Source organism: Mandrillus leucophaeus, unplaced genomic scaffold, assembly GCF_000951045.1.
Source record: "Mandrillus leucophaeus isolate KB7577 unplaced genomic scaffold, Mleu.le_1.0 Scaffold3, whole genome shotgun sequence".
NCBI lineage: Eukaryota > Metazoa > Chordata > Mammalia > Primates > Cercopithecidae > Mandrillus > Mandrillus leucophaeus.
In genome coordinates, this window is record NW_012103142.1 from 11,589,864 (window position 1) to 11,600,139 (window position 10,276).

General features: G+C 50.3%; 1 protein-coding gene across 1 annotated transcript in view; it reads right to left on the reverse strand.

The window, feature by feature from the left end:
• MRPS18A (mitochondrial ribosomal protein S18A) overlaps window positions 1-9,227 on the reverse strand; it is a 10,309-nt gene extending 1,082 nt beyond the window's left edge. Inside the window, exons 1-4 of the mRNA XM_011986804.1 lie at window positions 9,194-9,227; window positions 6,621-6,728; window positions 3,616-3,739; window positions 3,327-3,396 (exon numbers count right to left, since the gene is read on the reverse strand). Of these exons, the coding sequence (XP_011842194.1) occupies window positions 3,327-3,396; window positions 3,616-3,697 (152 nt within the window). The 5' untranslated portion in view covers window positions 3,698-3,739; window positions 6,621-6,728; window positions 9,194-9,227. The remainder of the gene's footprint in view (window positions 1-3,326; window positions 3,397-3,615; window positions 3,740-6,620; window positions 6,729-9,193) is intronic.
• Between the last annotated feature and the right edge of the window lie 1,049 nt (window positions 9,228-10,276).

Sequence of the window (10,276 nt, forward strand, 5' to 3'; positions counted from 1 at the left end):
GGTTCAAGCCATTCTCCTGCCTCAGTCTCCTGAGTAGCTGGAATTACAGGTGCCCACCACCACACCCAGCTAATTTTGTATTTTTAGTAGAGATGGGGTTTTGCCATGTTGGCCAGGATGCTCTCGATCTCCTGACCTCGTGATCAGCCTGCCTCGGCCTCCCAACGTGCTGGGATTACAGGCGTGAGCTACCGCGCCCAGCCCCCTTGATCTTTATAACTGTCAATGCTGGTGTGTGTTTGCTGAGGAAAAGGCGTAAAAGAGGCTGCCTGAAGAGCAGATCATTCCTCTCTGGCTTCAACCATGGGGTGAGAAGAGCTGATGTAAGGGCCTGGAGGAACCCACTACTCTTCTCCATTTGGCTCACTCAGCTACCCCAGCCTTCAGGGAACTCCCCAGGGTACCATAACCGGTGTAAGACCCCTGCCCCTCACCCAACCTGTGATGAGAATCAAGGGGTAAGGGCCCGTGGGCGTGGCTCTAGCCTAGGAAGGTTCCTGTAAGTAGGAGGGGGGTGGGGAAAGATGGCTGCAGCCCATGGACCTTTGGCCTCCTTTGGGGATGATCAGGGCCCTGATAGTTCCCAGAAAAGTGGCTCATGCCGGCTGGGATTGGGTTTTACTCTGTCCAGAATAAAACTTGGATCCTGTCCAGAAAGGCCCATCCTTCATTCTGAAAGCTCAGCCATGACAAACGCCAGGAATCCTCCCCTGCCTCCATTCTAGGTTGGGGCTCAACCCAGCTGTCTCTAGAGACCGTCAAAGAAAAAGTTTTTTTATTAAAAAAATCAATAACCTTAGCTAAAAACTCTTAGATAAAAGAAGTGAAAAAATGATTGCTGATTTATGCAGTTCAACTGAGCTCTGCTGGACCTTGCCAGCCCTGTGTTGAGGGCAAGCTGCGGGAGGTGCTGACCTGCACTCCAAGTGTGTGCTGGGCAGGGAGGGGAGGGCCTTCCGTGTATCTCCCGGAACTGTCACTGCCCTGGCCAGGGTGATGACTGTGAAGGAGGCTAGCTACAGGGACTTTTTTTTTTTCTTGAGACAAAGTCTCGCTCTGTCGCCCAAGCTGGAGTGCAGCGGCGTGATCTCGGCTCACTGCAACTTCCGCCTCCTGGGTTTAAGCGATTCCCCTGCCTCAGCCTCCGGAGTAGCTTGGATTACAGGCGCCCGCCACAACGCCTGGCTAATTTTTGTATTTTTAGTAGAGACGTGGTTTCACCCTGTTGGCCAGGCTGGTCTTGAACTCCTGACCTCAAGTGATGCACCCGCCTTGGCCTCCCAAAGTGCTGGGATTACAGGTGTGAGGAGACTGCTTTTTCTATGGTCGGTGGTGCTGGGTGATGGAAGAATAAGGTAAAGGGAGGGGACCAGGGATGGCCCCTTTGCTGGCTTCTCCCAGGCTTCAGAGGGGTACATGAAGAGATGGGGTATGGGAGCAGGCTCCCCAAAAGGGGTGCTCATTGAGATTTAGGGATGCAGAGGATAAGCTGAAAAGGCTCTCCAGAGCTACTGCCCTAAAGCTGTTCTTTCTCCTGTGCCTTGGAGAGGCAAGCTGGGCTTTAGCTGGCCTTGGGTCTGATGCCTGAGCCACATGGAGCAGCCAGCCGGCAGGGGGTGGGCTGGGTGGCCTCCAGCTAGCTCTTTGGGAACACCCCAACTCTAGCAAGAACCAAGTCTCTTTCCTAAACCAGCCCCTTCCTACCTCTCCTGAAGGGGCAGCAGGAGGAGGGACAAAGTATGGCTTCACCAGGCCCCAGCAGAGCCTGGGCCCATGCATGGCAGCATTAAATGAGACTCCCCTGCAAGGGAATCCATTTCCTTCGTAGCCTGAACTCCCCCTCCCGCTCAGGGTGGCCTTTTGCAACCAACAAGCCCCCACACATCATCAATCCTGTGTCACGTTAAAGGATGCCGGATGTATGGGAGGGTGCCTGGCCTAGCTTCAAAGGCCTGAGGCAGGATGGATTGTGTCCTCAGGCCTGCTGCTGTCTCTTAAAAAGCCAGAGGGGGTGGGCTCAACCCCCAAATGGTCCATAGCACAGTTAGGAGACATAGGAAGAGGTTAGCATGTCCTGCTCTCCAAGAGCTGCTGGCAGATGGCTGAGCTAGCAATGTGGGGGGTGCAGGTAGAGATGGGCACACAGCCAGGGTGCTGGCATGGTGTTGGTAAACGTCCAGCTCTGACTTAGCCTCCAGGGACAGAGAGGCAGGGTACCAGGAAGAAGCCCTGCATTCCCACATCCCACAACCCCTGCAGCCCCTTACCCTCCATGCCTGCGTTCTGGTGGGGATCAGCCTAGATTTGCTGGGGGCTGAGGCGTTTGCTTTGTGTCAGTCATCTTTGATACCTTACAGAGAGCAATTCCATTAAAAAAAGGACAAACACTGCAATTACTTTTGCACCCACCTAATATGTTCCTCACTCCAGTCTGGGAACCACCAGCTGGACAGGAGGAAAGGGCCATTCGCAGGGGAGAAGAACCCCCTCAAATCAATTCTACAGACCTGGCTCTACTCTCATCAAGGGGATACTAGAGATCTAAGACTATGTAAGTGTGCTTGCTGATGCCAGAGAGGAGGGAAGAAGGGAACTTGCAATGGGACAGCTGCTTGAATGTCAGACAAGAATCTGCCCCCACTCTACAGGGTCCTGCTTAGACTAAAAGGTAGACAGAGTGATTCCAGGGGCTGGGGGCCATCCTCTCCTTCTCTATATGAACTCAGGGCCTCCTAGGCTGCCACATGGCGCTGTGTAGGTTGTTAACTGTACAACTCTGGGCAGCACTATTTGTGACTTAGTCCACATGGATATTACCCTGAAGTTGTCCAGTGTGTGACCTGCACAGCTTTATTCAGTGGCACTAACCCAGAAGGCCCTCCCATTTCTAAGGCCTTCTGTCCTCTAATAACCCCAGCACTGGAGAGAGCTGGGATACTGAAAGTTTGTAGTAGTACTAACATCCCCATAGCAACCCAGTGTGATGTCATAAATGGGGGATTAGCACATTCTAATGCCCAATCAGCAGGCCTTTACCCTCCTTGCCCCTTTGCTAAGGGCGCTACAGGGGAGGAAAGAGGCTGAGGCAAAAGAAGCAGCAGAGGAAAGAGGCTGAGGCAAAGAAGGCAACAGAAGAAGCAAAGACTGCAGCAGGGGTGGACTGATGGGGGTGGATGCTCAAACTGGCAGGGAATGGAACAGACAGCCAAGGTGCATAGCTTTCCTGAGCTGTGGGATGATTTCCGGCAAGTAGCTTCCCCAGTAGAAGCCAGTGAGGGCTAAGGGCCTGCAGAACGCTCAGGTTGTTCACACCCAGGCTTGCTTACCGGTTGAGTTGAGGTTTGCTTTTCGGAACAACTCCTTCAGGAAGCCGAGGCCTGTGATTTGGTAATAGACCTGAGTGGGGGGAAGATGGGATAGTCTTTGCAGCTCCCTCTGCAGCTCTGAGGGGGCCAGAGGGAAAGCCCAAGGGAGTGGGGAGGTTGGCATTGGATGGGGAGTATAATTAACACTCTGGATATCCTCTTTTCTTCCAGGAGGGGCTGAAACATGGGGCAGCCGGGTAGGGAGAGAGCGCCTGCAGCCCTCTGCCCCTCTTGGGGCAGGACCTTCTACCTGCTCGGTGGGCCATCTTCACACACTCCTCAATCTTGCGGTGTTCTTCCTGGCATAGGCCTGTGATCTTTCGTGGCAGCATGCCTCCATGAGGCCGGATGAACTGGCTAAGCAGCAGAACATCCTAGTGGAAACCGAAAATAGGGGATGATGGTCAGCTGGGCTTGCTTTTGATGCTGGGAAGCTAGGGCTTCATGGTCTATAGGGGAGGCTGATGTCTCCTGGGAACCTGGCTGAGATCACTTCCTCCACACAGAGCTTTGCACACTGGTCTGCTACCTTCACGCAACAAAAGTTAATCCCAACTCAGTAAGATTTTCTGTACCCCATTACCAACCCCAAAAGCTCCCAGCTTCTCTATGAGTTTTTTTTTTTTTAGGCAAGGGCTTACTCTGTTGCCCAGGCTGGAGTACAGTGGTGTAATCTTGGGTCACTGCAATCTCTGCCTCCCAATCTCTTGCTCAAGTGGTCCTCCCACCTCAGCCTCCTGAGGAGCTGGGATTACAGGTGCGTGCCACCACGCCTGGCTAATTTTTGTAGAGATGGGGTCTCCCTATGTTGCCCAGGCTGGTCTTGAACTTCTGGGCTCAAACAATCTGCCCGCCTCGGCCTCCCAGAGTTCTGGGACTGCACCCCTACACCTAGCCTCGTGAGATCTTCTGATAGACTAGGTTAGAGAACAGAAACTTTTCAAGAAGTATCACCAATCTTTTATGAACCTGAAGCATCTTTCTTGGATAAAATGTCTGCTCAGGTGGGGTTAGGAGGCTGCCATATGTTTCCACACAAGAGGAAAACTTGTAACATTTTAGACCTTAAGGTCTATATACCACAAGCCAGAGTATATGCAAACAGCCCCTCCACCTCTTGCCGTTCCCTCTGAAGTGCTAGAAAGGCATAAAAGCCAAGGAGGATGGAACCAGGGTTGTGAAGTTTAATCTCACATGATCTAGGCCCCCTGTAACCAGATCTGAATGGATTCTTGGGCTTCCTTCAGACCATTACGTGCTCACCAGGCTGCTTGGATCTGTCAAAGGAACAGATACACAGAGCCAGAATCAAGAAAAGGGACCACCTCCCTGCCAGGTCTAAAAGGTTACGATTCCCAGACTGCCTGAGCTCAGGAGTTCGAGACCAGCCTGAGCAACATAGCAAGACCCCATTCTCATAGAATGGCTTAAGGGGTTAAAGAAAACTCACCATTCCCCTCCCTGCAAGTGCCTGGCATGCCAATCTTAGCAGTCAAGTTCCACAAACCAACTTGCTGCCCTGGCAGGCGCCTTGCTGCATAACTGCAGATTTGTTTTAATCACTGGACAGTTCCTGAGGGACCTAGGCCTTCAATTCCCACCCCTGTACTTTTCAGAATCTGATGAAAAGAATTTGGATTGGATTAATCCAGGGCTAATCAACTGGGCTGGAGGCCCCAGCCCTCCACCGTAGGCTGCCAAGCAAGCTAACAGCTTTGTGCAGCTCAGGCTAATGGTGCTCTGAGTGGAAAGGGGTAAAAGGAAAAACAACTTTAGCCTTTACCTCAGACGGGATTAGATTTCTTCTGCTGGAGACAGCCAAGTATGTTTCCTGGAAAAAGCTGGTAGGAAGAGTGCCCTACGGTGGCTGGGCGGGTGTGGGGTTTGCTTTCCTATCAGCAGCTGAGGTTCCAAGGATGCCCACAACCCCACTAACTTCCGCATGGTGAGCAGCTGGAAACATTGCCCCTTGCCTGTGTGCTTGCTTTCTGTTACTCCAGGCGGCCATCAGGAGAAGGGCCCCAGGACAGAAAGAACCCTCCCATCCCTCAGGGTGGCCTCAAGCCAAGGCTTCCAGCCCACAAGATTAGTTGGGTCACTCTGTTCAGATCCCACTGGCATGTGGCTTCTCCTGCTCTTATCACCTGACCAGGATCTCTGCCTTTAGTCATCCTATTCCACAAAGGGGCATAGGGACAACTTACAGGTCAAACTGGCCCAGAGCCTGAATCACCTGAAACCCAAAAATAGGGTGCTTCATGTTACCAGTGAGAGCTCTGAAGAACAAGTAAGGATTTCTCCAGGTCTGTGTCCTTAGTCCCACGCCCTCCCCATCTCTGGGGAGGAGGTAGTGTAGTCATTAGGAGCACAGGCTCTGCCTGGGCTTTCGTCCCTGGAGTTTGTATCCCAGTTCTGATACCAGCTGGGGGATCTGAGGCAAGTTCACTGGCTTCTCCATGCCTCAAATTTCCTCATCTGTAAAATGAGGATGAAACTAGTACCTACTTCATAGGGTTATTGTGAAAACTAAGTGAACTAAAACAGGTAAGTACTCAGTGCCTGACACAGTATGCACTCAATGTTACCTGTTGTTATTATTCACTACTTTCTTCTTTCCCTGGAAACGACTGCACTAGAAGAGCTTGAGCAATCAGGTATCTTTATAGCTCCAATACAGAATGACAGGGTAATGTGTTCCCAGATCACAGTGAGAACCAAGTCTGTTCAAATACACCTTCATCATAAAAGAGGAGAGCCAAACCCAGATCATGATTCTATCCCACAAGAGGACAACCCCTGTGAACTGAGTTAAGGGCCCTAGTGGTCTGAGGCACAACCAGACCACAAACTCAATCAGTGGCTCTCAACCCTGGCTGCTCATTAGAGCCACGGGAGAGCACTGAAAAAATGCTCAGGCCCCACCCCCCGAGGCTGATTCTGCACCGTGACCTCAGTCTCCCAGGCTACTGAAGATGGTGATGGGTCTTCTTCAGAGGGAGAGCTGCAGTGAATGAGACTACATCTACGAAGTGGCTTGGGAGGACCTGGTAGAGCCCATGCATCACTATTTTTTAAAGCTCCCCAGGTGATTCTAATGCGCAGCCAGGGTCGAGAACAACTGGACAAAATGCTCCCATCTCTGGTGGTTCTATGAAATGCAGCAGTAGCTAAAGCGGGGGGACACTGCTCTAGTTAACCAGGGAATCTGAGAGCTTCACAACACACAGAACTGAGTGTCTCTGTACCCAGACTCACGTCATAGTTATACTTGTGCTTCAGGTTCCAACGGCAGATGGGGCACTGGCCAGAGGGGTTAGGAGGATTTGGACTGCCCTTGGGAGTCGCTGTGAGACGGCCTTCAATCTAGGAGACAGAGAAGGAGAGCCAGTGTGAGAGACAGGGCCTGCGTGGAGCCACATTATCTTTGCACAAACCCCAAAATGATGGGAATGCTGGTGAAAGTTTACCTTGGGGGTTCTTGTGGGAGTAGCTAAGAGGTTTCTCTGCCTGAACTGTGGTGTTTACTCTGTAGTTGCTGTATGCTAGGCCTTGAGATAGCTACAGGGATGTGGTTTGGTGGCTTACAGGGATAATGGAAACCATCTGAACTTAATACCAGTGGCAAGAGGGAGGGAGGGATTTGCTGTATCAATTGAATGCTACCTTTCCTTCCTCAAAAGAAAAAACAAAGGTACCAGAACACTATACTTTTTTCCCTCCCTGGCTTTTGGGGGAAAGTAATACATGCACATGGTAAAAAGTTTCAAGTGGCACAGGGATACAGAGTCCAAAGAAAGCATCCCTTCCATCCCACATGTCCTCCTAGGGGGAAACTGCAGTTCCCAGCTTTATCTTACAGAGCTAAGGCTATGCCAGTGGGTCTCAACCAGAGGTGATTTTGCTTCCCAGGGGACATCTGGCAATGTCTGGAGACATTTTTGATTGTCATGTCTAGGGGAGGGAGTGCTACTGGCATCTAGCAGGGATGTTCTAACCATCCTCCACTGCAGAGGACAGCCCTCACAACCAGGAATTACTCAGCCCCAAATGCCAGGAATAGCAAGGCTGAAAAAACCCGGGTTGTGCCATATAAGCAGATATGCAGGCACTCCTTCTCTCTTACAAAAGAAAGGAAAAACTAACACGATACAGATGGGAGGATACATTTCCCTGTCATGCTCCTTGCTTTTATCATTTTGGATGCCACCTTTAAACCATGCTGAGGCCAAGTGTGAAATGACCTCCCTATCGCTGCTGTATCCTGTGATACAGTTTTGGAATTACTAAGCGCAATAAACCAACGATCTGGGAATTAGCTCCAGTTGCAAGAGGGGAGTTTAGAGAGCCTTGCTGGCTGAGGCCATGGGTTATGAGAGTGAGGCTGGGATGGGTCTGAGAGGCTTTGGGAGGGAAGCAACACTGTCTCTTGGGGGAGAAGTGGCATAGGGGAAAGGGGCTGGAAGTACTACTTGGCCGTTCAGGGCACAGCTACCCTCCTTCTGCCACGGCAATCACAACTATGCCAGAAACTGAGATGTTAGAGAAAATTCCCAAGTACATGGTAGGCCTTGGGAGGCGGGTTGCAGTGGGTCAGGGGTTCGGGGGTGGGGAGAATTAACATTTATTGACTCCCCATTATATGTGTAGCTCAGTGTTAAGAATGGTTCACATATATTAGTTCACTTAACCTCCAGAATCTAGTGAGGTAGGTGTCTGATCTTATTTCATAGGGGAGAGAATAATACCCAGTCAGCAATGGCCATGCTGCTAAAGGCATGGATGGGCTCTTCCCTCCCCTGAGGGCTCTCATAGGCCACAATGCCTCCACATCTATTCTACAAACAGCAGACTCATGACCCACATGAAAAACGCTCTTTATACTCAAAAGTCAGATGTATTTCTTTCCTCCAGTGTGGAGTTTATAGAGTGAATGCTTGTTTTGGCTTTGAATCAAGAAGCCTAAAAGGTATCCTAAGGGGACTGGGGCGGTCCCCTAAAAAGAACTGTTTTGAGGCTAAGTAGTGGAAAGGCAGAGGGAGCATTCTAGGGGGAAACCTAATGGACTTGTCCTGGGAATAAGACTGCCTTGGGAAGGACTGAGCTTGGCTGGCTACCTAAAGGGTTAAATCTCTGGTTGACATGGAAGTTACAGAGGCCTCTGGGAGCTCTGTGGAGTCGCTGAGGATTTCTTGGAGGCATAGAAGGCCATGTGAAAACAACGTTGTTGTCTTTTAAGGATTATAGGATAATCTAGGCCCCATGACTCCCCAAGGAAGGGAGGTGGGATGGGCCCAGGGAACGAAAGGGGGGAGTGCGTAGATGAAGAATTGTTCCAACTTTCTTACCAACAGACAAGCCAGGGCGCCAGCTAGTAAGGCCAGGGCCGGGAGAATGTCACTTTTTAAATGCATCATTTAAGGAGTAGTTTAGTCATTCTAGGCAGAAAAGAAAGGAACTGAGGTCCAGGCTCTTGGCTCTGGGTCAACCTACTTTGGCCCTCTAGGCGTGCAATAATGCCTTAGTTTCCCCGTCGGGAAACTGATTCATCACCCGCCAAAGAGCTTATCAGCAAAGGCCTCTGAGACCTTGCTATACAAAAGGCCACTTTAATCAAAGAGCGGATACCTCAGCCCAGGCATAGCAACTGTTCCTGATTAACCACACTATAGCGCACAGCTTGAAAAATAGTAGACTGTGGAATTTATGGTCACTGAGGGAGCTGATCCTGGAGCTGGGCGTCCAGTTTGGGCCCCTCCCTCCCTCAGAGGAGCGGCCAGGCAGCTGCAAGTGTTAAAGAGGTTATACATGGCCAACTCAATGATACTTACTATAGTTGTCTTCCCTTCTTGGATCTCCACCACTACAGAGATAAAGGGGGAAAAATTAGGTCAGCCATTTAATAAGGAACAGAGAGTTTCAAATAACAGCTCAAATTCTACACATTTGGAAAAAAGCAGCCTTCCGTCTGTACTCTCTCATGGTCTCCACCTGGAACAGAAAGCACGCAGGGTTCACCCCATTAGTGCCAAGGCTCTATGCCCTTGAGGCGGGGTAGGGGCAAGCCCAGGATGCCCAGGTAGCATCACCTCTCTGGTATGGGATTAAGGAGTTCCACACTGTTTTTGCCTTTCTATGCAAAGATTTATCTTGGTTCTATCCAAAGGAATTGGTCAGATCCTGTCCTACAGTGGCTAGCAATAAAAGAGGGTGGGGTAGTGGTATGTAAAAGACCTTCAAAAGTACCCAAGCGGTGTGTGTTCCTGCACAAAGAGAATCAGATAAGAATGGTTTCTGCTTTGAAGAATTAACAATGTAAGATACAGCACTGAACTAACACTATTCCAGTGGCACCCAGTGAATGAGCAAAAAGACAAGTTCACTCCTAGAACACATCCTGAGGGTCGTGAGTGAAATCCTCTCCTCCCTGCAGGGTTGCATTTTATCATCTATACTGGAGAGGGTTGATGGACAGGTAGGAATAACGACCATGAAGATACTAGGTCCAAGAAGAATTTCAAGTATTGCCATTCCAAACGGAGAGGGATGCCCTCCGTGCTTTGCCTATTTAGGAGAGGCAGTCAGAAGAGAACCTGAAGGCAAGACAACCAGTTGCACACATCTGTCAGGCTAAATACATTTCCTATCTTACTACCTTACCTAACCAAGATGCAGAATGACAACTTCAACCATCATTCAAAGAAGAACCGAGCCAATAGCCCACATTTCGGCTAATATAATCAGATAGTTCTTGGAGATACTCCCTTGCTGACAGTTTCTTTAGAAAGACAGAAGCCAGACTGGGTACAGTGGCTCATGCCTGTAATCCCAGCACTTTGGGAGGCTGAGGTGGGAAGAAATACTTGAGCTCAGGAGTTAAGAGACCAGCCTGCGCAACGTGGCAAAATCCTACA